The 27,037-nt window shown below is 48.0% G+C and overlaps 1 protein-coding gene across 1 annotated transcript in view; it reads left to right on the top strand.

The window, feature by feature from the left end:
• Positions 1-27,037, top strand: part of LOC142833419 (uncharacterized) — a 183,842-nt gene that overhangs the window by 114,413 nt on the left and 42,392 nt on the right. Inside the window, exons 28-33 of the mRNA XM_075944805.1 lie at positions 3,328-3,445; positions 4,762-4,927; positions 10,284-10,422; positions 20,401-20,551; positions 22,939-23,034; positions 24,061-24,213. Coding sequence (XP_075800920.1) covers positions 3,328-3,445; positions 4,762-4,927; positions 10,284-10,422; positions 20,401-20,551; positions 22,939-23,034; positions 24,061-24,213 — 823 coding nt within the window. The remainder of the gene's footprint in view (positions 1-3,327; positions 3,446-4,761; positions 4,928-10,283; positions 10,423-20,400; positions 20,552-22,938; positions 23,035-24,060; positions 24,214-27,037) is intronic.

The following is a 27,037-nucleotide window of genomic DNA, read 5'->3' on the forward strand; positions in this document are numbered from 1 at the left end:
AGCTCAGGTGATGTCACCGGGTCCCCTAGCTCAGGTGATGTCACGGAGTCCCCTAGCTCAGGTGATGTCACCGGAGTCCCCTAGCTCATGTGATGTCACCCGGAGTCCCCTAGCTCAGGTGATGTCACCGGAGTCCCCTAGCTCAGGTGATGTCACCAGAGTCCCCTAGCTCAGGTGATGTCACCAGAGTCCCCTAGCTCAGGTGATGTCACGGAGTCCCCTAGCTCAGGTGATGTCACGGGGGTCCCCTAGCTCAGGTGATGTCACCGGAGTCCCCTAGCTCAGGTGATGTCACCGGAGTCCCCTAGCTCAGGTGATGTCACCGGAGTCCTCTAGCTCAGGTGATGTCACCAGAGTCCCCTAGCTCAGGTGATGTCACCAGAGTCTCCTAGCTCAGGTGATGTCACGGGGTCCCCTAGCTCAGGTGATGTCACCAGAGTCCCCTAGCTCAGGTAATGTCACCCGGAGTCCCCTAGCTCAGGTGATGTCACCCGGAGTCCCCTAGCTCAGGTGATGTCACGGAGTCCCCTAGCTCAGGTGATGTCACCAGAGTCTCCTAGCTCAGGTGATGTCACCAGAGTCCCCTAGCTCAGGTGATGTCACCCGGAGTCCCCTAGCTCAGGTGATGTCACCGGAGTCCCCTAGCTCAGGTGATGTCACCGGAGTCCCCTAGCTCATGTGATGTCACCAGAGTCCCCTAGCTCAGGTGATGTCACCAGAGTCCCCTAGCTCAGGTGATGTCACCGGAGTCCCCTAGCTCAGGTGATGTCACCGGAGTCCCCTAGCTCAGGTGATGTCACCGGAGTCCCCTAGCTCAGGTGATGTCACGGAGTCCCCTAGCTCAGGTGATGTCACCGGAGTCCCCTAGCTCAGGTGATGTCACGGGGTCCCCTAGCTCAGGTGATGTCACGGGGTCCCCTAGCTCAGGTGATGTCACCGGAGTCCCCTAGCTCAGGTGATGTCCCCCGGAGTCCCCTAGCTCAGGTGATGTCACGGAGTCTCCTAGCTCAGGTGATGTCACGGAGTCTCCTAGCTCAGGTGATGTCACGGGGTCCCCTAGCTCAGGTGATGTCACCGGAGTCCCCTAGCTCAGGTGATGTCACGGGGTCCCCTAGCTCAGGTGATGTCACCGGAGTCCCCTAGCTCAGGTGATGTCACCAGGGGTCCCCCACTCAGGTGACAGTGCCTTTCTTTTTTTCCAGTTTGTGATTATTCTGTGTGATGCGTGTGTTAGAGCAGCGATGGCATGCTATGACACACCTGTGGAGGTCAGAGGAAAACTTTCTGGGTTGCTTCTTTCCTTCAATCATGTTGAGACAGATCTCTCTTATTTCTGCCACACTGTGGACTCCAGGCTAGCTGGCCCACCACTAGACAATTCTGTTTCTGCTTCTGGTCACACTGGCGGATGCTGGGATTACAGACGCAAGCCAGGAATCTGTCGGGGTTTTTTTTTCCCCTGTGGATTCTAGGGATGGAGCTTGGGTCATCAGGCATGAGAAGCCAGTGCTTTGCCTCCTGAGCCATCTCAAAAGGTGTTGGTTAGAAAAATAGAGACGTCTTACTGGTTAGGAGCATCTGTTGCTCTTGCAGAGGGCATAGGTTCGATTCCTAGCACCTACATAGTGACTCACAACCATACATAACTCCACTTCCAGGGGATTGGATGCTCTCTTCTGGCCTCTATGGAGATCAGGCAAGCACATATGCACATCCAGGCAAAACACTCACATGCACAAAATAAAATACATCTTTAAAAATATATAAAGGCCCAGAATCTGTGAGCTCCTATGAGCCCAGGTTAGTTGTTTCTGTGTGTTCCCTTGTGATGACCTTAACCACCCTGGCTCGGACCAACATCTAGGGAGCCTGCATGGGACCGACCTAGGCCTTCTACATCTGTGTGACCATTGTGTAGCTTGATCTGCTCATGGGACTCCTACTGGTAGGGGCAGGCCTGTCCCTAATGCTTTGGCTGGCTTTCAGGAACCTATTCCACATACTTTATTTAGCCTTAATACGAGGGGAGATCAGTCCTATCTCAGCTTGATATGCTATGCTTCATCGACACCCATGGGAGATCTGCCCTTTCTGAACAGAAACAGAGGAGGAGTGGGTGGGGAGGGGTGAGGACAGGTGAGGGTAGGGAATGGGAGGAGAGGAGGAAGAAGAAACTGTGGTTGGGATATTCAATAAATGGATAAATTTAATTAATAATAATAATAACACAAAGGTATTGATTAATGTAAAACTCAAGAAGGCTACTCTGGGAGGATCACATCAGGCATCAAGGGTGTGGGTGACATTCTGTTAATCCTGGTACCCGGGCTTCTGTGCATCCTTAACCCACACATTTACAGATAGACTTCCGTCTATAAGCCTGCAACAAGGAGACTGCCTCAAAGTGATGCAGTGTTGATATTTGGGGGGAGAAAAACAGAAGGCCTAGGGAAAACAGTGTGGCCTGGGACTCTGGCAGGAAACTATTAGAATACCAGCCTTTCTTTCAAAGTAACAGTGTTCACTCAACAAGCCAGATCCCACAGCCTGAAGTGACCAGGTCACACCTCCACACTCACACCCCAATTCTGTGCGCTCGTGCTCGCTCTCTCTCTCTCTCTCTCTCTCTCTCTCTCTCTCTCTCTCTCTCTTTCTCTCTCTCTCTCACTGTTAGTGAAGTTTTAGAGGGTTACCATTCCTTCCCCACCCCCATCACATCTGACTTGACCGTCCACCCCTAGGCCATGCAGTGTTCCCAAAGCCGTTCCTTCTGATAACCAACATCTTCTGAAGAGAATTCTGTCCTTTTCCCAGCCCGACCGCTGCATTTCTGTCGCTGTTGCTTTATCTAACGGAAGCACGGTGGGCAGGGAAGGAAAACAGAGCTGCCTGGCATCTAAGAGGACTCTAAGAAGTGCCAGCGGAGCCTCAGGAGCTGGCAGGCAGGGTCCACACCATCCCTCAAAGCCTCAATTTCCTCAGCTGTGAAACAGGGACAAAAATAGACCGTCAAGACATTAAGTGACATAAAATATGTAGCACCCAGCATGAGGCCAGCCGTCTAATTTCTTTCCTTTCTTAGCCCAGGTTCCCTCCCTCCATACCCACGACTTCCTTCCTCCCATGCAGCCTGGGCTAAAATCAGCCCCTCAGCTCTTTCTCCTGATGAGTTATTTATACGATATTTATAAGTCATTCTGGCCACCTGGGAGCAGGAGGCTGCTCCCTGGGCTTGGGCACTGGGCCTGCAGTGACCCCTTGCACAGGACAGCCTCTGGCTTGGTAGGGTCTCGGTTGGGCTATGGGCCTTCTTTTCTCCCATTGCAGGAGTTTCCAGCCTCGGCCTCGAAGCTTGCTGTCAGCTGACGGAAGAGTCTTCCTCAACTTATGGTTTATTCCCCACCCTTCTGAAGTGCTCCTTATGTTCAAAACTCTGCCGGAAGAGGTTTGTGGAGTGTTAGGGTGGGTGTGCGCCAGAGTGGAAACGGTCACTTTTTAGGTCTCAGTGTTGATCGCATTGAGAGAGTAATTTTTTCCCATGGTATCTGAGCACCAAGATTTTCCCCAGCTCCTGCTACTTTTGTCTGCTTGTTACACTTTCTCTTGCTTTTGAGACTTATTATTTCATTGATGAACAGTAATTTGGACTTCTGGTATCCCTCATCCATTCCCAGTTTCCTCCCGGCCCTTCAACAAAACGCCACTTTTGTCGTCCCGAAGCAACCAGAGGATGGCAGCCCTTGGGCTGTGTTTTGTTTATTTTTGAAACAGTCTCGCAACTTATCTGGGCTGACCTCCAACATGGGAGTCCCTGCTTCAGCTTCCCAGGAGGGGAAGGATGATAAGGATGTGGCACCGTGTCCAGCTGTCTACTGGGGTGTTGTTTTATTTTGATTGTTCTTTGGGAACCACACCAGAAAGCCCTGACTGGGCTGGAATTCACTATCTAGGCCAGGCTGGCCTGGAACCTGTGTCAACCCTGCTGCTGTTCCTTCTGAGGGCTGGATTACAGGTGTGTGCTACCACGTCTAACAGGCTGCAGTATTTAAGGGTTCTCTCTCCAACTGGATGATTGAGAATAACGCTGGGAACCTTTAGAATATTGGTATGAAAATGGGTGCTGAATTGTCCTGCTGAATCTGACCTTTGGGGAGTAGTCCAGATTTTCTTTAAGACTATAAATGCCCATGCCTCAGTTATAGATGCTCAGAATAATGCTGCCTGCATGAGAGTCCCTGCCGAGACCCTGATGATGCCCTGGTAATCAGTGAGCACACTGCTGTATTCAAGGCCAGCCACGATGACTTTAAACAGAAACACGGTGCCTTAACCCCTACAGTGGAGCCTTTGTCTAAGAGCAGCACTGTCTTTGAATCGGTTTATGGTTTCCTTTTTCTCACTTATTATCCTGGGTGCACCGTGAAAATGTTTGCTTAAGCATGACCCATGCTGGAGACCACAGTTTCTGCTTCAATCAATCACTGCTCAAAGACAGGGGGAGATTGTACTGTTCAGATATAGATATTGTAAGTAATTTAAAATGATTAAAAGTTCACAGGAGGCCCTACGTAGGTAAAGCAGACACACTGTCCTGTCTCATCAGGCACTTGAGCTCCTACACACACGCGATGGTACTGCCGCATCCCGAGGCCAAGCCCTGTGGATATTGAGAGGGACCACTGTACGCTAGCACAGGCGTAAGTTGTGTAGGCCTCTTAGCAAGTTCCTGAAACGGTATTCTTGTGTTGCTCCTACCCACAGGCAGCCATTAGAGCCCTAAAACTGACTCTCCAGCTTGTGGCTTCTCTCCACGACATCGTGGCCTACCTTTTCAGTTTTGCCAAGCTTGGCAATTGCCCAACGGGCTTTGACTTTCCTCTAAGCCCTTGCCCTTTGAAGAGTGACTGGGGAGGAGCTGAGGGCGTTGGTAAGTAGCTAACAGTCATTATTAGAATAGCCATACCTGTTCGGTGTCAATTCTAAGAAGCGGTTAATGTTGGAAACCCGGGATTGTATCTCTTCACGACGGCAATAGGAAGGAAAGTCCTGTTGCGTACTGTCTCCAGGTGTACTGTCTCCAGGTGTACTGTCTCCAGGTGTACTTTCTCCTGATCAGCTTCACACTCAAAGGCTCATGGGAAAGTATACTGAATCAGGAGTCCAGAGACCCAGCTTGGTCCCTGCCTCTGCCACCGGATGTGAGCCACTAATTACTCCCCGCATCTGTTTGCTTGTCTATAAGATGGGGTAATGTCTCATAGAGATATCCTCTGGGTTGAAATCTATGTGCGGATACTTAAGTTAAAGCCACTCTAAAGATTAGTTTTCATTCCCTTTCCTTCCTCTTCCTTGTGACTTACATGACAAGTTCCACCCCAAACAATCACTGTGCAGATGCTGAGAGTCCTGATAGCTCAGAACCTCCAGACTGTGGTCAGAATGAGGGAGGCTTTTATTTCTATTCTAATCAGTGAAGGGGCGTGAGGTTATCAGATGGTATCCTAACGTCTAGTAGAGGCCAGAGAGACGGGGCTAGCAGCGAAGTGCCGGACCTTTACCCATGAAGGCTTAAGACCACATTTTAAAAAAAAACTTGTGCTCTGAGATCCTGAGAGGCATAGACAAGTGGGTCTCTGGGGCTCCTTGGCCACCCTATCCAAACTAATTGGAGAATTTTGCAATGAGCAACCTGTTTGAAAAATAAGGTAAATGGCACCAGAGGAACAACACCCTGTAGTAGGAGCTGCGGGCCTCTTCCCAGCTGCCTGGCTAGCTTATGCCCCGAAATAACAACACACAAATTGTATTTATTTAAACACTGCCTGGCCCATTAGCTCTAGCTTCTTACTGGCTAATTCTTACATCTTGATTACCCATTTCTATTAATGTGTGTAGCACCCCAAGGTGCGCTTACCGGGAAGATTCTAGCCTACATCCATCCTGGGTTGGAGCTTCATCTCATCTGCCCCAGATATGAGAGCTATCGAGTCTGAGCTCACTTCCTCTTCCTCCCAGCATTCTGTTCTGTTTACTCTGCCTACCTAATTTCCTGTCCTATCAGGGCCAAGGCAGTTTCTTTATTTAACCAATGACCTTCCTCCATCAACACCCAAGGCTAGTCTCTGGCCCAGGCTTCTTGCATCAGACATTCACACCCTTGTTGACATGCTAACACATACGTCTCACTTCACACCTCGCTGTGTGTGTGTGTGTGTGTGTGTGTGTGTGTGTTGGGGTGGGGTGGGATGACACCTGTATGGAACCCTTGGAATCCAGAAGAGGGTGTCAGGTCCCCCAGGACTGGAATTACAGGTGGTCATCATGAGCTGTGCAACATGGGTGCTAGGAACTGAGCTCAGGTCCTCTAGAAGAGCAGTAAAAGTTCTTAACTGCCGAGCCACCTCTCCAGTCTCAACAACAGAATCTTATTATAATAGGACTTATGGAAGTAGAGAGTGATTTTTTTTAGTAATTTGTCTCATACAAATTAAGTTGCACCATGCTAACACACACAGAGGAGATCTGGGTGTTCTGATTCAGGGCACAGGGAAGGACATCCTGCTGATGTAGGAGGATACTGACTGTGTGACTGAGATGAAGAGATGGGGAGAAAGTTGTTGCTGGTACTGCCCCAGCAAGAAGCTTGGAACTGTCTCGGGTTACTGGTCTCAACTGGACACAAGCAAGTCTTGGAGACATACAACGCAAGCGCATCAAAGTGACCTCACTAATATAGGGTCTGTTGGGGTTTGTTTAGAACATGCTAAGCCACATACTTTGGGGGAGGGTTCTGGAAAACTGTGGGTGCTAGGTTTCAGAGGATTAGGGGAAAGGAGGGTGGGCCATGAAAAAGTCCATCCTGTTCCTAGAGTCTGAGACAGCCAGAGCCATATTTCCAGTTGGCTACTGCCCAGGAACTTCTCCGGTAGCTGGGCACAAGAGTACTGCTTGCCCTAACCAAATCAGTGGGGAAAACAGGAAGGGTCCTCCTAATGAGATGAGAAAAACACACTGGCCCAGGCCATCAGCTTTTCATGGCACCGCCCAGGGTCCATGGAGATGGGGAGACCTCTGAGGACCTGGAGTTCAGAACAGAGGAAGGTGTGTCCTTGCTGCCGGTGGATCACAAACCTGGAGCTCACAGACCTGTACAGGAGCTTGGGTTTTCCAAAGTGTCATTTAGAGACTGCACACTTCACTTGTTGCAAGTAAAGGGGGGAAATGTGCTCAAGGGAATATGTACAAGGTTTTACATGTTGTGACTGGCTGAAAATAGATGAAAAACAAAATTAAGTGAAAAAGGAAAAAAAATCCCTCTAAGATTTTTTGTAGTAGGGAGGCTGCTTGTTTGTTCCTAGGCTGCCCAGACTCCCGAAATAACCACACAGAAACTGTACTAATTAAATCACAGCTTGGCTCATTAACTCTAGCTTCTTATTGGCTGACTCTTACATCTTAATTTAACCCATCTCCATTAATCTGTGCATCACCACGAGGTCGTGGCCCACCAACAAAGTTTCAGCACATCTGTCTCCAGTGGTGGCTCCATGGCTTCTCTCTGACTCCGCCTTCTTCCTCCCAGCATTCAGTTTAGTTTTCCCCACCTACCTCTGTTCTACCATGCTATAGGTCCAAAGCAGTTTCTTTATTCATTAATGGTAATCACAGCACACAGAGGTGAGTTCCACATCAATAATCTTCTTCCTAAGAAGATTTCTAGGCTGTATAGCTCCCTGCCCAGATCCCAGAGGAGGCAGAAAAACAACGGTGAGAGAAGGGATTGAGTCTGGTCTGTATTGAAGACAGATAAAATTACTTTCGTGGACATCCACACTTTAAAATATTTTTTCAAGGGTGCTCTGGATATGAGCTTATGGTCCTCTCCCATGACCAAAGGCATCCTGACCAACTGAGGGCTTCTATGGACACAAATGCTCCCCTTCCTTGACAAGCAGTCATTCTTGTGAAGCACGGGAGCAGAGTCGGGGAGTTTACCCTGAATTCTCCTTGCCAAAGATCAAAAGGCCAGTTAGAGCCCAAACACAGTTAATACACTCTCCCTCTCTGTTCTCCCCCTCCAGTGTGAGTGTGGAGGGAGTGGGGGGAGGCGGGAGACTCAGCACACAGAAGGCTCCTCCGGAGAAAAGACAGACTTCCTTCCCTTTTCTGATGTTCCCCGGGTCCTCTGGCCACCTTGCAGTCCACTGGCAGTCCCGAGCTGCTTTCCCTGCCCACATTTGCCACTTCCTCTCCACGAGCATGCGGTCCTTACTGACAAAGGAAGCAGAGTGAAGGCAGTAGGGGGCAAAGGGGAGGTGCTTCCCACCAGGACAGCCACACTGGAATAAGTCCTGTTCCCACCTGCCGCTGCCGCCCCAGTGCTGACATCAAAGGTGTGGGGGCACACATTTGCCGCACACTGGCTTTATTTGTGTTTTGGTTGGTGACATTTTAATTGTGTCCTGAAAAGTATTAGGTTTTGTTATCTGCAGCAGTTCCCTTTCCGCTTAGATATCACATTATCCTATTTTTCCTTCCCTTAAGGCCTCTTTGTACACACTCACATATGTACACATACACCACACACACACATGCACGCACACACGCACACACGCAGGCTTTGCATTTGAGAAAAACCATGTGATATTTGTCTTTCTGAGTCTGGCTTACCTCAGCTAACGTAGCCATTTCTGGATCCACCTATGTTTGCACATCTTGTATTTCTCCATGGCTGACTAAAATCGTGTCTATGTACCACATTTTCCTCATCTGCTCACCTGTGGGCAGACAGCCGGTCCACATCCCTGCTTTTCTGATCAGGCCGTCAACCAGAGTGGTTTCCAAGTCTCTGTAGTAGGATGCAGAGTTCATTGGGTACATGTCCAGGAGCCTCACAACTGGGTCAAGGGTAGTTCTATTTTTAGTGTCTTGAGAAATCTCACCACGATGGGTGTGGTGGCTTTCCCACCCTCCAGCAGAGAAGAGGGCTTCTTCTTCCCCAAACACTCACCAGACTTTGCTGTATTTGTTTTCTTCATGTTAGTTGTTCTGACTAGGGTAAGCTGGATTCTTGGTGTAGTTCAACTTGCATTTCCCAATAGTTGACATTGCTAAGGATGTCAACTATTGTTTTTAAAAACACGTATTGGCCAGTTGTGTTTCTTCTCTTGAGAGCTACGTTCAGACCAGTCACTGATCTATTCATTGGCAATGGGTTTTCTCAGTATTTAATTTTCACAGTTTATATATTCTAGACATTACCCCCAGCCCAGTCTGAAGTGCAGCTTTAGACATTCTACCCTCTGTAGAATGTTTGCTTTGTGGCTGGCTCCCTTTGCTGGGCAGGTTCCTAATATCATATAATCCCTGCTCAGGCTCTCACAGACAGCTTCCCTGTTCATTCCCATAGTCCTCTGCTTTCCCAGGTGCAAATGCTGAGGAGGCCCAGCACTTGCCAGGTAGAAAGAAGGCTGCTTGGGTCTGGAGTAGCCACCGAGAAAGCAAGAGCGAGAGAGCGAGAGAGAGCGAGAGAGAGAGCGAGAGAGAGCGAGAGAGAGAGAGCGAGAGAGAGAGAGAGAGAGAGAGAGAGAGAGAGAGAGAGAGAGAGAGAGCACAATCTCATCCATGCCCTTGAGCGATGCCTGTCTTGGGCCGCCAGTGGAGGAACCGTGACCGCGCTCCACGGCCTCTCCTACGCCAGGGTAGAAAGCTGTCCACATCAGAGGAAGCTGGCAAGCCTTTTCCAATAGGCTGTTATTCAGATAGCCCTGAACCACAGTCCTGTGGTGCACCCTAAGTTGGTTTTGGTTGAGTTCCCCTATTTCATCTAATTCCCACCTTGAGCCAATGGCAGGCCAGGTTCCTCTACCCAGCTTGAGTGCTCTTGGTCTTAGCTGAAGATAACTTTCAGTCCCTAGTGGGTATCCTGAGGACTTGCTCAGCCCACATCTTTCTTCTTCATTCTATTTTGAGACCATGGCCTGGCAGACTTCAAACTTTCAACAGCCTATTCTTATTGTGCTAAACCACGGGGTTGGGGAGGAAAGTGTGCGTGTGTGTGTGTGGGGGGGGTGTCTATCTCCCAAAGAGAGGAAGGGAAGAAACTAAATCAAACCTTGGCTTCTAGAGCTGCTGATCTTGCGAAACATATAATTAGCACATCCACAAACAAAGGATGTCCGTTTGGATGGCAAGTTACTCTGGAGGTGAAAGGGGAGTCTGATGGGTTGCCCATCGCAGCCTGTCTTTCACACTGTCTGACTCCAGTGTTTCTCCCTTTCTAGGGTCTGAGCTTCAGGAACTGCAGAAAATGATTGACAGTCTCCAGAGTCCCCAGGACCCGGCTCAGGTGGCCCAGGCCCTCCTCCTCCGCAGGGAGGTGACGTGGCTGCAGTTTGATGCTGCAATGAGACATCTCCTCCGGTAAGGGCAGCAACACCACTGCTCCTGCCAAGGAGAGTCTGCTGAGCAGGTGCCTGCTGAGGCCCCACTCAGGGAGGCCACAGTTAGCGCGATTAGATAAGGACCCTAAAATAGTCGACAAGCAGATCCAGCCAGCTGGCTTCCCAGCGGTTCTTGCAAAGCCTGTCTCTGTGGAATCTGCCCGGGGATTCCTGGGGTTTGTAAGGACACTTTCCAAACAGCCTGTGAGCAATTGCCACTTTCAATACCGAGTTTTATCGTAGGGAGTAAAACTCGTGTCCTTCTGGTGATCATTATTCTGAAGAGTTTATTTCACCTTTTCAGCTCCACCTTCCACAGGGACAAACTCACCGTTCACCTGAAGCCCACAGAACTAGCTGTGGGCACTGACTTTGAAGTAAAACCACCTAGCTCTTGTAGAAGCCATCCCCTCAAGTACCGTACTTACGAAACTTCTACTTGGCTGATTAATCGTGATTCTGCTGGATTTGGATTGAGTTTGGATTAATATTCATGTTTCCAGAAAATGTTTTATATGAGAAAGAAAATGTGTCAGACCCCTGGATTTGTGAGTGTTTGTGTGTGTGTGTGGGGGGGTGCTTGTTGTTTTTAATTAGAGCAAAGGGCAGCCGCAACAAAACCCTAGTATCTTGCTATGTAGTTCAGGAAATCCAAAACTCACTAAACAACTTGCAGTCTTCCTGTCTCAGCCTCCTGAGTGTGGTCCAACTATTTCTCCAGTCCAACTCTGATTATTCTCTTGTTTTGTTTTGAAACAAAGTCTTAATCTGTAACCTTTGTTGGCCTGGAATCTGCTATGTAAACCAGGTCAGCCTTGAATTTGGACCAGTCTTCCAGGGCTAGGATTATAGTCATGAGCCCTGACTCCTGCTCCAAGCCAGCTCTAATTATTCTTTCTTTCTTCTTTTCTTTACTTCTTTTTTTCTTTCTTTCTTCTTCCTTCCTTCTTTCCTCCTTTCTTCCTTTGTTCCTTCCTTTTTAAAATATTCTTAAATTACCCAAACTTACCAACTTCTTCCAATTCATCTCCAGTGTGAGTGTTCAGCTAAAAAGGTCCCCAAAGGGCTGTACCAGAGAATTTTTCTACCCATAGAGAATGCAGATGTGGGATTATATTGAATGAACATATTTTTCTACTTGGTGTTTGCTTTTTACTGCCAAAGATTCTGATTCTTGGATTTAGAATATAAATATAGCAGTGCAAGACTTCAATTTGACTTTTTTGCTTTGTACTGATGAACAACTTCAGGGCTGTAGCTTTAGTTTAACTTGTCGGCTATGAGGGCTGTGCATGTCTGGTGACCACGGATTCGGGCCCTGAGCTGACCTCTGTACTCTGAAAGCCTAAAGGAGTTTTGTTTGTTTGTTTGTTTTTGTCTTTTTTTTTTCATTTTGGTTTGGTTTGGCTTTTGTTTTTGTTTTTGAGACACATCTTACTTTAGCCTGGGTTCTTCTGGAACTTCTATAAAGCTCAGCCTTCCAAGTACTGAGATTGCAGGCGTGAGCCACCATGTCTGGCAACAGGTAGGCATCAAAGAAATTTTCTGGTTGTGGGGGAATCGTCCTCCATGGGTCCTGTATGGTTCCAGCCACACAGAGATTTGCTAGGGAAATTGCCTTAGGCAATCCACTCTGTTTCTCCAAACTTGCGTTGTCCTGCACCCTGTGGCCAAGAAAGGGGGACAAAGTGTCCACCGCCTCCTTCTATTTCTTTCCCAGAGGAAACCACCCAGGAGGCACACCTGGCATTTTTTACTTGACCCATCTTCATGGCCTTTTTTTCCCTCCCCAGAAGGCTTTCTACTGCATGTACGTAGAATCAGCCACTAGAATCGGAGCCTTGGTACGGTTAGCTTCAAACCTGTCAATGACAGTAGTTTCTGGGCAGAGGCATGGCCAAGACGGGGACTCAGAGGGGCTGATGGAGAAATGCTACCCTCGTCATCATCTGAGGTAGCACGGATCCCACAGATGAATCAAAGTGTTTAGCTACTCAAAGACAGGACAGGGGTTAAGTTCCATCTCAGAATTTACCTGAGCAAGCAGGGTTCTTTGACGCAGGGAAAGATCTGCTCCTGCAAGGCTAAGACTCCTCCTGAGTTTAAAAAGGAAGTTCCAAACTCTTTCCTGGAGTAAGGGGAGTATGCTTCAGCAGACTCAGCGGAAACAGGAAGGAGATAGGACAATGGCCCTGTAAAGTTGCCTATCACCACCCTCTTACGTAATAGAGGCACAGAGATGGGGTTGCCTGACGCATTTCACACTCCCCTCCCCCAGCTGCCCTTGAGGACTGATGAAAATCTGTGGCTGTCCCCTGATAGGTCAGAGTCACTCTCAAGGGCCCAACATTTACTTCTGTCCGTGGAGGAGTTCTCTGGCTCCTGGACCATAACGTGCCTGAGCATCAGGTTTATCTGTAGTTCTAGATAAGGAAAGCATTTTCCGTGGGTATAAATGGTTGAACTGAATGGATGCTTCAGGCCAATCTTATCCATGTACGTCAGGACACGGCAGAGTCTGTTACAGGCCTCTGCCTATTTGGGGTAGCCCTTGGACTAGGGGTATAGCCTTTACATGTTTAAGTGGTTGGGGAAAAATCAGTAAGAAAATAGTATGTAGTGACACATGAAAATTACATGGGGTGGGCGTGTTAGTGCATGCTTTAATCCCAGGACTCAGGAGGTAGAAGCAGATGGATCTTTCTGAGTTCAAGGCCAGTCTGGTCTGCATGGTGAGTTCCAGGCTAACCAACACTACACAATAAGACCTTGTTTCGAAATAAAGCAAACAAACACACCCCCCAGAAAAACCATGAATTTCTTATTTCAGTTCCCACAAATATATTTTACTGAACAAAGTCATGCCTGTTATTTAGTTATTTTTCTTGCTTTATTTTTATTTTGTTTTTGTTTTTAGACAAGTTCTTACTCTGTCGACCAGGCTGCCATTACGACAATCCTCTTGCTTCAGCCTCACGATCACTAGGTTTACACATGAGCCCTTGTGCCCAGCATGTTCCCATTTCTTTGTGAATGGTCTCTGACCATCTTCCTCTCCAGCCATGGAATGGAATAGGGTCAACGAAGCCACAGACAATAACATTTGACTCTTTAATCCAAAGTTTGCCATCCTCTGTGTTCCAGAATAGAATTCCTTTGCAGTTTGGGGGTGGATGGAGAAGCAAGTCCTTCAGAGGCACCTTGTAAAACAGGATGAAATTGTCGTGTAAAAAGTGCTTCTGCTCCACGTGCACTGTTGCCTTTAGGGGTGACTGGGAGAAGAATTGGGAGGTGTCTGAGGATAGACCAACTCCAAGCCTCGTTTAGGAGCTCCAGGGCACGCGCATGGACCAGCACCGCCTTCTTGTTCCTTGGCTCTTCTTTAGTTTTGCTCCAACTTAAATTCGGTCTTATTTTTATGCTGGTCTGTTTTAAGTGCCTTTAGCCATTCAAATATCAACATGTGACTTAAGTTTCTGGGAGTTTCATGGGACATGTGCTTGGCACAAGGCCAGGGCCCCAGTCTCTATTATTGGAGAAGTACGGAGTTTTAACTGTGCCTGGACTGTCAAGGCAGATTTTATCATATTCTTGCTCCCAAGGAAAAGCTCCAATGCACATCCTGAGTGTCCACTACTTTCTGAGGTCCTGTCTAAGCATCTTCGTGGTATCTAACTAGTAGCAGCTCTTTCCCCTAAGGAAGGGTAGTCCTCCTGGAGGCACCCAGCCATGTGTTGATAAGGAAGCATACAGGTATGGCAGGAACATTTGAAGAGTTGGATCTTGTGTTGGTCTGCAGAGAGACTTGTCTTTATGATCTATCAGCGGGTGTTAAGTGCTGAAGTCCTAAATGGCAAGCCAGCCTTACATGGGCTCTGGGGGTAAAACTCAGCTCTCCAGGCTTGTACCCAGCAAGCCTTCTCATTGGTTCCCTCCATAGCATCTTGAGTGTTGTTCACAAGCTGTGCTGGGCAGATGCTGATAGAGGGTGTAAACCCCTGGAGGTGCACAAGCGGCCAGGCCCCGCCCCCGACTTTAGCCGCCATAATGGTCATCTCCAGCCCCTTGAGATACAGGCAGCCAAGCTTTGCCCCACAGAGAAAAACAGCCAAAGTTTGAGCCACAAAACCCAACCAATCCCAGGTCACACAAGAAACCCTATATAAAGCTGACCTCCTACTCAGGTCTCTGCTGGCAGGATCTCCCCCCAGAACAGAGGCAGCCACCTTTGTGACTCTCCTGATAAATCTCATGTGAGGTTTGTTGTGTAGTATGACTTTATGGTATTCCTTGTCTCCAGTTACAGAGGGTCCTGGCCAGGCTGTGCCGACTAGGGATCTGAGTGACTTGTTACAAGGAGACCAGGCTCTTTCAGTATTTCCAAAGTCAGGATGATGTAGCTAAAGAAAATGTAGCATTCTCTCTCTCTCTCTCTCTCTCTCTCTCTCTCTCTCTCTCTCTCTCTCTCTCTCTTCTCTCTCTCTCTCTCTCTCTCTCTCTCTCTCTTTTCTCTTTCATCTTCTTTCTCTTTTTTCTCCTCTTTTGTTTGTTTGTTTCAACCGGAGCCTTAGACACAGGAGGCAATGACGGAGGGTAGGGGCTTGGCTGTGTCACTGTGTCCGTATGTCACTGCTGTGTGGCAAGTCTGTGGGCTGGGAGCTATTTTTACAGCCTTTACAGAAAAGGAAAGAGAAATTCAGAGGAGTTTTGTTACTCGGCCAGGGCCACACAGGCTGTTGTGGTAAGACTTGTGTTTACGCCCCATACCCGACCTCATAGCCCCCATCCTTTTCTGCAGTCCGGGGTTAGATGTCATTGTAAATTTTCTTTAGAAATGGGAAAATTCAGCGGGTGTGGTGGCACAGTCCTTTAATCTCAGCACTCGGGAGACAGAGGCAGGTGTGAGTTCGAGGCCAGCCTGGTCTACAGAGCAAGTAGCAAGACAATCAGTGTAAAACAGTGAGACCCTCCCTGTTTTGGGAGTAGTGGGGGAGGAAAATGCTAGTCAGATGTGGTTGCCCATGCCTGTCATCTCAGAAGGCTGAGGGGAAAGAGGCAGTATGAATTTGAGGCCAGCCTTGTCTACATAGTGAATGCGAGGAGTGCCGGAGCTACAGAGGAAGACCATATCTCCCACAACAAACAGTTCAGGTGAGGTAGTGCAAATCTGTAACCCCAGAACTTGGGAAGAAGAAGTAGAAGGATCAGACATTCCAGATACAGTGAGTTCAAAGCCATCCTGAGCTGTATCAGATCATATTTCAAAACAAAATAACAATAAAAATAATCAATAAAATAGGAAAAACAATAGTCTCAGTTAGGATTTCAATGTTCTCATAAAACATCATGACCAAAAGCAACTAAGGAGGAAAGGGCTTGTTTCAGATTACAGTTTGTGGCCCGTCATCCAGGGATGTCAGGACAGGGACCTGGAGGCAGAAACTGATGCAGAGGCCATGAAAGAGAGCTGCTTACTGGCTTGCTCCCCATGGCTTGCTCAACCTGCTTTCTTATAGGACCCAGGACCACAGCCCAGGGTTGGCACCACCCACAGAGAACTGGACCTTCCCACATCAATCGTCAGTCAAAAAGATGTACCAAAGGCTTTCCCACAGGCCAGTCTGCCGAGGGTGGGGGGCTTCTCAATTGAGGTTCTCTCATCCCAAATGACTCCAGCTTATGTAAAGTTGACATAGAATTATTCAGTGTATTAATAAATGTTTGGTAGAAAAATCTCTAATGGAGAGGGAAGAAGTCAAAGGGATCTGGTGCTAGAAGAATAGGAGTTTGTTTTCCTTGCTCTGACAAGATAAGTAACAAAAATCCCTTAACAAAGGAAAGGCTCATTGCGGCTCACAGTTTAAGGGTGTGGTCCATCACAGCCAGAAAAGAATGGAAGCAGGGGCGTGAGGGAGCAGTCAGGGAGCAGGAGGAGATGAATACCGGTGCTTAACCTGCTTCATCCTCTTCCTGTTCTATTCAGCCTGAGATCCCAGTCCATGAGATGGTGTGCTGTGGAGAAATCCTTCTGTACACTGGGTAAATACATGTCACTATGATTGGTTTAATAAACAAGCTGCCTGACCAATAGAGGAACAGGATAAAATTAGGCAGGAAAGCCAAACTCAGAATGATGGGATAAGGAAGGGTGGAGCCAGAGGAGGCACCAGCCAGATGGATAATGAGTCAGGCACACCAAATAGGATTGAGGTAAAAGCCACGAGCTTCGAGTCAACACACAGAGTGATAGAAATTGGTTAAGTTGTAACATCTAGTTAGTAATAGACCTGAGCTATTGGTCGAGCATTTGCAAGTAATATTAAGCCTCTGAGTGATTATTTGAGAGTGACTGTGAGACAGGAAAGTTTCCGCCTATGATGGTCTTACCCACATTTAGGGTGGCTCTTCCTTCTTAATTTAACCCCTCCAGAAACACTCCCAGAGACATACCCAGTTGTGTGTCTCCTAGGTAATTCTAAGTCAATTAAACTAACAGCCAAGATTGGCCACACAGTTATGTTTCTGTGGTTCCCCTCTAGAAATTACATTGTACAATTCCCTAATAAGCTTCCAACACATGAACCCTTGTGTTGAAAACCATCTACAGCTCACAGCATCTAGCATGTGGACAGAGGAACTGGGAAGGCAAGGAAGGATGTAGCCTTGTGCTCTGTTGACTTCCTGGGAGACAAATGCTACCCACCTCAGAGAATGCAGACATACAGACCTAAGAAACAGTCCTGCCAGGCACAGCTTGAGTTTAATTTGGGTCACTTGCGGGGGAAGTGATGCCTACAAGAGCATGGGCAGCCGCACTGTGAAAAATCAATTGTCCAATCTTACCACATTCCCAAACAACTGTTTGCCACTTCTATAGACTCAGAGAGGGGTGTTGCAGCGTGAGCCCCTCGGTCCCTTCATGATGAACGATCAGGGGTGTAGTCTTCTGCTGCTCTTCTTCCTATAATCCCTACTGTTAAGTGTTCAAGAAGGCAATAGTCATGACATAGCAGAGGGCAACGTTTTCCAAGAATTGAAGCCACTTTGGTAATCATTTGTAATACTTCACAAACTTTCTAAGAAAATAATAGAACACATCAGGGGCTGGAGGGATGGCTCAGCAATTGAGAGCACATATCGTTCCTGCACAGTATCAGAGTTGGGTTCCCAGCACCCACCTGCTACTCCAGCTCTAGGAGATTTTTTTTTTAAGATTTTTATTTATTATGTATACAGTGTTCTATCTTCATATATGCCTACTCACCAGAGAGGGCACCAGATCTCATTACACATGAGTGGCTGCTGGGAATTGAACTCAGGACCTCAGGAAGAGCAGTCAGTGCTCTTAACCTCTAAGCCATCTCTCCAGCCCCACTCTAGGAGATCTTGACACCCACTTTTCTGGCCTCTGGGGGCACCAGCACTCAAGTTCATTTATCCCCGCCACTACACAACATACACATAATATTTTCTAAAGTAAACCCGCCAAAGAAAGTGGAAAAGAGAGATAGTGTCAGAGACTAAACAAGAAAGATTGAACAAAGCCGGCCCCTGAAGGAGGGAGGAAGGGAGGAGGCGAGGGGGGAAAGGTGAACCCTGAGAACTGGTAGTACAAAGCTGGCCCCTGAAGGAAGGAGGAAGGGAAGAGGCAAGGAGGGCAGGGAGAGCCTCAAGAACTGGTGGTAGAGACGAGCAGGAGTCAGCGAAAGGAGCCGTGCAATGAAAGAAGCTGTTCCCGGGCACTTTGCTTTCGCATTCGTGACTTGTGCTGAAATGTGTCTCTGTTCGAATGGCCTGCTTTTTGATACCAGCATTTTAAGTAAGCATATGTAGTGTATATGTATATGGCACATAGGTACTATATGTGCCATAGAGAGATCTCGGAAATTTTAGGGGAAGGCAGAAGCCTTACTGGTGCCTTGGGCTCTGTGTGGGTGGAGGTGATGGCCTATGTGAGGTTGGCTGTTGAATCTCAGGCAGCTCCTGGCTCGGAACTGTGAACATTCTAGCCACACCATGTCACTGATGCACTTGGTATGTCGTCATCTCCACTGAGAAATCACGCGGAAGTGGAAAGAAACAGGGAGCAAAGTTTATGTCGCCTTTAGGTAACTCCAACCTCCATCGTAAACCGAGTGAAGAGCTAGGTCTTAGCTCAGTGGTTGAATGCATGCTCAGCATGTTCAGTATCAACACACACACACGGGCACGTGCGTGTGTGCACGCGCACACACACACAGGCCACCAACCAGTAGTTTTGTTCACCCTCTAAGTGCTCCGCTATTGAGTTCATAGGCCCCTACTTCTGCTGACGGAAAAAGCATTTCCCTTTCCGATGCCACAGCCTTGAGTCACACGTGTATAAACGTGGTCACCCTGGAGTGAATGCCAAGTCGGTTAGTTATGGTTTGTTTTACGGCCTCCTAGTCGCCCTATTGGTGAGGAAAAGATTCTGCCCTGGGTTCTGTGACGGCTGAAGAAATGGCACCAAAGCCTGAACCAGATAAGATCATTAGTGGTTTGTTAGTGCTGTGTCTTCACAGAAGGAGAGGATGTCCTGCCGGCCGCAACAGGCCATGTGTGAATACAGTCTACACGCAGAGCCCGAAGGAGGCAGACTCAGCAGTAGAAGAGGGTGTGGTCTTCCCGGGTTACTAGGGAGGACACGATGGGTTTGTTTGCCCAGCTCCAGGGTCTGGCAGGAAACAGTCGTTGCCCGGGGACAGTGGAAAGAGTGCCAGCTCCCTTGATAAGGAGTGTGGGTAGACACGGGAACCTTATCCTGGGAGAAGGGAGAAGCTGTGCTTATACTATCAAGGCCCTTCCAGGTATCTAGGCAACCCCTAATACTGGGCCTTAATTGCAGAGCTCACACAACACCCTCCCCGGCAGCCTGAGCTCTAAGTGGTGCTCCCGAGAGATGCTGGAAGTTAGACAGCAGTGGCCACTTCACTCACCTCTGTTGTAGGTTGTCAGGTCTACTCCAGCCTCTCATGGTTGGTTTCCTGTTCCATGCCCGCCCATGGACAGTCACTGATGGGCGTCAGGCACTCCCAAGTCTCTCCAAGACAGAGAGTTTGCCAATCTCAGTTCCTTAAGCTGACATTTCCCTCAGCCTGGCGAGTCTCTGTTCTCTTCGGTGCCTGGTTTGTGAGAACTGGTCTCCACGGAAAACATCAGTTCTCGGAGCTCCCCTCCCCCAGGTTATCCCAGGTCAACACTTTCCTTAGACATCTTTTGTATGTTCGCGAGGGCTAACTGAGATCTCAAAACCCTGCGTTTCCTTGCTAATCTTATTTCCTTGGGGGCAGGAAATCGCCCTGAATTATCCCACATGCCTCTCGTTCTTGCTTGCATTAAAAATTTCATGCTCTAGTCTACAGGGTTTGTGGCTCTTGACGTGCAGGACCAAATTTTATTTCAACGAAACCAAAGGGTTCTCTCTCACACCCCTGGATCTCACTTAACCTGAAGTTTGATTTTATAGATTTGAACTCTTACTGCAGCTACTAACTTTAAGAGCTCCGCAGACAGCTGAAGTCTTTGTGCTGGAGCTATTGGTGTGACGCCTGTTTTGGCAGCCACATGTGGCTGATTTAATTCAAGTTAGTAAGAGCTAAAATTAAGTAAAATTTAAAACTCAGTCCCTCATTTGCAAGAGCTTCACTTCCAGTGTCCAACAATGGCATAGAATCAGTGCTTTCTGAACTTTCCAGCTTCCTGATAGTTCTGTCAGTATTGCTTGACAGAGCGTGTCAATTTCTCCCATTGTGAGGATCACCTTCCCCCAGAGGGCTCTGGACTATGAGAGGGAAGGGAAGCATAGGGGGTGTGGTTGAGGGAGAAACCATGTTCCTCTTTCAAAATATTCTCTTGCTACAGTAAGTTTGAAGAAAGCTCTGGACCTAGAAAGCATAAGTAACCATACTAAACAAAAACTCTCACCCCACTTTGACAGAACATTTTTGGCAGCAGGAAATGCTCCCGCCCACCAGTCTGTCGCAGATGGTGTGTGCCATGGTTTGCCACCACTGAGCGACTCTCTCAGGAGGAGCATCTTTTCTTCAGGGCTCAGCCTGCCCCAGCCGCTAGATCCACGGAGCCTCCAGGTAAGTTTCAGAGGCGCTGTGTGGAATGCACGGGTGTTGTCCCTTGTTTCCATTTGGCTTCCATTTCGCAGGGTCTTCACACTTCAGTGGACCTCAGTCTTCATTGGCCTTCCTTCACTCCCAGGGGGCCGCGGGGACTCATGACCAGGAGTTAGTCCCAGGCAGGGTCTCTTCTGCAAATGTTCAATGGAATGATTGGGGCAACAGCCTGCTCACAGCTGTCATGGAAAAACAAAACAAGATGCTCCGAAAGGCTTGATCTTTTCTACCCAATAGATCATGATGCATAAAGAGGTCAGAAGCTGGGCTTTGGATTGCTCTGGTTACAACACGTGTTATCAAATGTAATCCCAGCAACTACGACTACTCCCAAGCAGGTACATTAACCATCTCGACACAGGCCAAAGTTCAGAAAAGCCAGATATCAAACCACTGAAGGAGTCAGAGCAGCGTTAGTTTCCCAAACCTTATTTGTCACTTTTCTTTTGCCACAAACTCAAGGCCGGGCCCAGCTCAGTAGGTTAGGACAACAAGCGTTCATTGCCACTCCCAGATTCTGAGAGGCAGAAAGCTGGGAGCAGCTTAGGTGAGGAGTGTTGGCTCAGGGAGGGTGGCTGTGTCTCTGAAGGGTTGCAATCAAGAAGCTGACCAGGCCTGAAGATCACCATCTCAGCGCATAGCAAGAGAAGTTTGCTTGCAACCTTATCCACCCAGCTGACAGTAGCTGTCAAGAGACCCGCATCCAAGGCTGTTCCCAAGGTCTTCACTACAACACTTCCTCACAACAATGGCTGTGAGGAAAATGGTTTCCCCAGAGCAAGAGAGGGAGCCTGGGGTAGAAGCCTTGGCCATTGCACGACCAGTCTTCAGAACTGACACCATGGCTTCTGTCATGTTCCAGTCATTAACAGTGAGCCTTTAAGTTCAACCATGTTCAAAGAGTCAGAGAGTCACCTCCCTTCCTCCTTCTGCATACCCCCATTTTAGTTTCTTTTCTATCTCCCTCCTCTGGGTGTGTGTGTTTGTGTGTTCCTGCTCACACGTGTGCACACGTCAGGTCAGAAGACAGTTGACGGGAGTCAATTCTTTCCTTCCACCTTCTGGACCTGAGGATCAGACTCAGGTCGTCAGACTTGGTGACAAGCGTCTGCGTGCCCCCTCCCATATATTGTTATGTATCCCAGGCTGATCTATTAAGTAGGCAAATATAACCTTCAACTCCTGTTTCTCCTGTCTCCAGTCCCAAGTGTTAGGATTACAGGCGTGCACCCAGCCCTAAGCACTAAACCCTATCTCCTGATGGAAAGCGTTTGTGTACATAGCTTTAAAACCACCCTGCAAACATCCTACTTAAACACTACAAATGCCTCAGCATCAACCGCAGGCAGGTCCTGTACTTCCATGCTAAACGACAGTGACTCTTGGTCCAATCCTCACCCCTCTTTTAGAACCACAGGACAAAGCTGGCCGTGACACTGGGCCTGCTGCCGATGTCTTTGGATACTGTCTTGGATTGGGTGGCTGTGGGTGTCCTGTGGCACAGTCTTTAGGAAGTGACTGAAAAGCAGCTCTAGAGTAGAGAATGAGCCCAGTGGGCAGTCCTCTGGATCCGGGGTTTGCATGGCGCCGCAGAAAATAAAACCTGCCTCGGTTGTTCTGCAGTGCAGAGAAGACGGGGATCACAGCACCCCCTGGGGCACTGGTCTGAGGTGATGCCGAGAGTTGGGGCACAGTGATGGGGAAGGACATTGGAAGGTCACTAATCTGAACAACATTTAACTAAGTTTACTTTTGTTGATTAAAAACATAGCCTCTTGGTATTGTATTATTCCAGAATTTCCTTTGCTTTGTTTCTTTTGAGACAGGGTCTCACTGTCTAGCTCCATGGTCCTCAACCTTCCTCATGCTGTGACCTTTAATACAGTTTTATGGATGTGCTGACCCCCAACCATAAAATTCTTTTCCTTGCTACATCATAACTATAATTTTACCACTGTTATGACTATAATGTAAATATCTGTATTTTCTGGTGGACTTTGACGTCCCCTATGAAAGGGTCTTCAACCCCCAATGGGTCACGACTGATCTAGTTGAAACTGGCCTGAAGCTTACAATCCTCCTGCATCAGTCTCTCAAGTGCTGGAATACAGGTGTGTGCCACCTCTTGTTCTAGAACTTTGGATATTGGTGTCTCCTTATTACACGGAGACCATCCCAGGGAAACTAGAAATGACTGCCACTCTTTCTCTGTGTCACTGAGCATGCTCCGATGAGAACTCTTTCTGAGGAGCCTTTGGAGATGGATGCAGAGGTATTGCTCATGCATAAGCATCTTCATCTGAGGGATGCATGAGGCCATTGTCCTGTCTGTTGTTTGTTTCATTTAGGCGTTTACGATGTTCCCATGGAGGGCGTTTCTGGAAGATGGTGGACCATTTCCAGTTATGAGCAGCATCCCAAACACGTTAGAGGATGATATGCAGGTAGGTCTGTCTTCCACTTGTTGGAAGACTGAACAGACTGTAAAGCAGGTTCATGTTTTAGCCAGTGACAACTTATCCGATAAATGAGTGTTTAACTATGAAGCTGTCACCGAGGCTGCAAGGTGAGTCGTCTTTTCTTATTGTGGAAGAAGTCACGATCTCAGTCGCTAAGGGTCTTTGCTGTGGACTGACCTGCAGTTCCCAGGACAGCAGTGACCTAGAGGAAGAGCTGCTCTGGAGTCACCATCTGAGCCTCTTAGAGAAATTGCCACCTGACACTCAGAGGCGCAGGACACCTGACCTGGCATGGGATCTGCTTAAGCAGGACCAAGGAGGGAATTTTCTTTAATTGTTCTGTTTATCCTGAGGCTTTTTAAAAATCATTTAAATTGTTTTGAAAAAAAGTTATGTTTTCTCCTGATTAGGTCAACACCAACGTATTTTTTAAATGTGTGTGCATTAAAATCAAGACAAAAATTCAACTACAACTTGGCTTCAGAATAGGGAGTGAAGAGTTGGGGTGGGACAATACTCTCATATTCATGTATATGTATGTATGTGTATATATATATATATATATATATATATATATATATATATATATATATATATATGGATGTAATTTGTTTGCATTTATGTGTGTTTAAAATCCTCCATAAGTTAAAAAAAATATTTTAACAGTAAAAGCAAGAGGGTTTAAAGCAAAAACAGAGACAATAACAGTTCACAATTAGGGTCTTTCTCCTGTTCCCCCGGGGGCATGCCTATGAGTATCTCTGGACTTGTAAAGGAAACTGGCCATCCCACGCATTTGCTGTATCTGCTGTAAGGTCAGGAGATTTGCTGCTCCTACACAGAAACCTAACACATTCAATAAGGACTTGAAGCTAGAGATTTTACTCTGATTGTATTAGCTAAGAGCGTGAGGGTTATAAATATAGTTGCATTTGATACTTATCTTCAAACCCATTTATAAGAGATACAAAGACCTCTTCAAAATGGGAAGGTATTTTTATTTGTTTCTAGATGTGTCTCTGCGGGCTGAGTGACCGTGACCGCAAAGTGGCCCATGGAGAGCTGGTGGGCGTGCAGGTGCTAATGGACGATGTACTGCTGGGCAGCTATCACGTGACCACGGAAGGGTCTCCTGGATTGCAGGCCACGCTGGACACTGCACAGGTGACCACGGAGGGGTCTCCTGGATAGCAGGCCACACTTGACAAGGCACAGGTGATAGGGAGGGGTCTCCTGGACGGCAGGCCACACCAGACACTGCACAGGTGACAGAGAGGGGTCTCCTGGACGGCAGGCCACACTGGACACTGCACAGGTGACAGAGAGGGGTCTCCTGGATGGCAGGCCACACTGGACACTGCACAGGTGACAGAGAGGGGTCTCCTGAATGCACAGGTCACACTGGACACTGCACAGGTGACAGAGAGGGGTCTCCTGAATGCACAGGTCACACTGGACACTGCACAGGTGACAGAGAGGGGTCTCCTGAATGCACAGGTCACACTGGACACTGCACACGTGATCACAGAGGGGTCTCCTGAATGCACAGGCCACACTGGACACTGCACAGGTGATCACAGAGGGGTCTCCTGAATGCACAGGTCACACTGGACACTGCACAGGTGACAGAGAGGGGTCTCCTGGATGGCAGGCCACACTGGACACTGCACAGGTGACAGAGAGGGGTCTCCTGAATGCACAGGTCACACTGGACACTGCACAGGTGACAGAGAGGGGTCTCCTGGATGGCAGGCCACACTGGACACTGCACAGGTGATTACAGAGGGGTCTCCTGAATGCACAGGTCACACCGGACAATGCACAGTTATTCTTAGAAAGTGGGCTACAGACTTGGCCAGCGCTGTGTTGCATTGAAGGATTTGCCTACTTTGAAAGTCACATTAGAGGCGCTATCTTGCACAGCTGCTCCCATAGAAGCCAGGACCGTGCTAATGCCACAATGCCGTTGGTGAAACGTGGAGAAATACTCTCAGGGATTTGCTTACACAGTGAGTCTCGGGATTAAGTTCCCACTGACTTTATTCACTTAAAAGGTTTTTTGTTTGTTTGTTTGTTTGTTTGTTTTGGTAGGGGTGGGCATGGAGAGATGGCTCTTACAAAGAGAACCAGGGTTCTGTTCACGGTACCCATATTAGGTGACTTCCAACCACCTGCACCTCCAGTTCCAGGGGTCCAACTCCCTCCTCTTGTCTCCTCAGGCATCTGTACTGATGTGCACACATCAACACACAGAGATAAATACATACATACACATATGTAATTAAAAGTTTTTGTTTGTTTTGGGGACAATTTCTCTATGTCAGTGGTTGTCAATCTGTGGGTCCTGACCTCTTTTTGAGGGTTGAATGACCCTTTCACAGGGGTCTCCCAGGATCATCAGAAAACACAGATATTTACATTGCATTCATAACACTAGCAAAATTACAGTTACAAAGAAGCAATGAAAATAATGTTATGGCTGGAGATCATCACAACATGAAGAACGGTATTAAAGGGTGGCAGCATTAGGAAGGCTGAGAGCCACTGCTCCATGTAGCTTTGGCTCACCTGAAACTTGCTATCTAGACCAGGCTGGCCTTGAACCCACAGAGGTTGGCCTCCCTCTGCCTCCCGAACACTGGGATTAAAGGCCTGGCACCACCACTACCGGCCAATTAAAAACATTTCTTTTTAACTTCAAAACGTTTTTGAGGTGGGGTCCTGCTCCATAGTCCAGCTGACCTTGAATTCCAATCTTCCGGCCTGGGCTTCTATGTATTTTGTTTTTAAAACAGAACAAAGTCTCTGGGGGGTCCATGGAAGCCTCCCGATACAGACGCTCAGTTCATGCTTTCCTGGCAAGTCGCTTGCTTTAGCAGTAGAGCTGGGCGTCCCAGAGTCATGTGTGAGAGCCTCAGCCAGCCTGAAGTGTCAGACTGACAGCGTCTGCTCGCTTTAACTTTCTGAAGTTGCCGGCACAAGAATCATTCCCCATCGTGTAAAATAGCTCTAAATAAAACTTCATGAACTAGAAGCCAGGCAGAGGCATGTTTCAGTCAGTGAACTAGCCAGACACCTGCCTGAAGTGTCTCCTCAGACCTCCACCTTCTAGAAGCCTACTGTTGTCTGTTTCCTTGCCCCACATCCACTCAAGGACACCAATCAGCCGGCATGGCTGTTGTCTTTCTTTTCCTTGGCTCGCGGGGGCCTCTACCACAGCACAGACATGGGTTACTGAGATTTAATGGTAGGATAATTTCCTGTCAGAAAGTTTTCTTTCCCCTCTCATGGACTCTGTCTGTGTCCGCGCATTTGTCCTCCCTCCCTCCACACAGTTACACATATATGCAAAGGAGAAGGTAGAGTATGCACATGACCATCAGTGCCCGTCTTCCTAAGCCTGGCTTACCTTGTTTAATCTTCCCCGGTTCCGTCCATTTGTTTACACATTGAATAATTCTGCATCTTCTGCATATGGCCCATGTTTCCTTATCCGTTCATCCCCTGATGGACAGCGAGTCTGACTGCATTTCCTTGCTTTACCTCCAGAGCAGCAATAACATAGAAGAACACAGATCCCATCTCTGTAGTAACTAAGAGTCCTTTGAGTAAATGCAGTAGTGGCAAAGCCGGATTCCGTGGAAGCCCTAATTTTAGGTTTCCGAGATGACTCTGCCCTGATTGCCACAGTGCCAATGCCCGTTTGCACTCCCACCAATAGTGGGTGTGTGTTTCTCTTTCCCAGCCCTCTCGCTAACGCTGTTGTCTTTTAATTTTCAATTGTATTTATTTATTGTGTGTGTGCGTGTCTGTCTGTCTGTCTGTATGCTGCATCTGTGCAGGTGCCCACAGAGGGTAGACAAGAGCGTCAGATCCCCTATAGCTGGAGTTGCAGGCCACTGTGAGCCACCTTATGTGGATGCTGGAACCGAACTCTGGTCCTCTTCAGGAGGAGGAGCTGCATCTTAACAGCGAGCCATCATTCCAT

The sequence above is a fragment of the Microtus pennsylvanicus genome, chromosome 1, assembly GCF_037038515.1.
Source record: "Microtus pennsylvanicus isolate mMicPen1 chromosome 1, mMicPen1.hap1, whole genome shotgun sequence".
In the NCBI taxonomy this organism is placed as follows: domain Eukaryota; kingdom Metazoa; phylum Chordata; class Mammalia; order Rodentia; family Cricetidae; genus Microtus; species Microtus pennsylvanicus.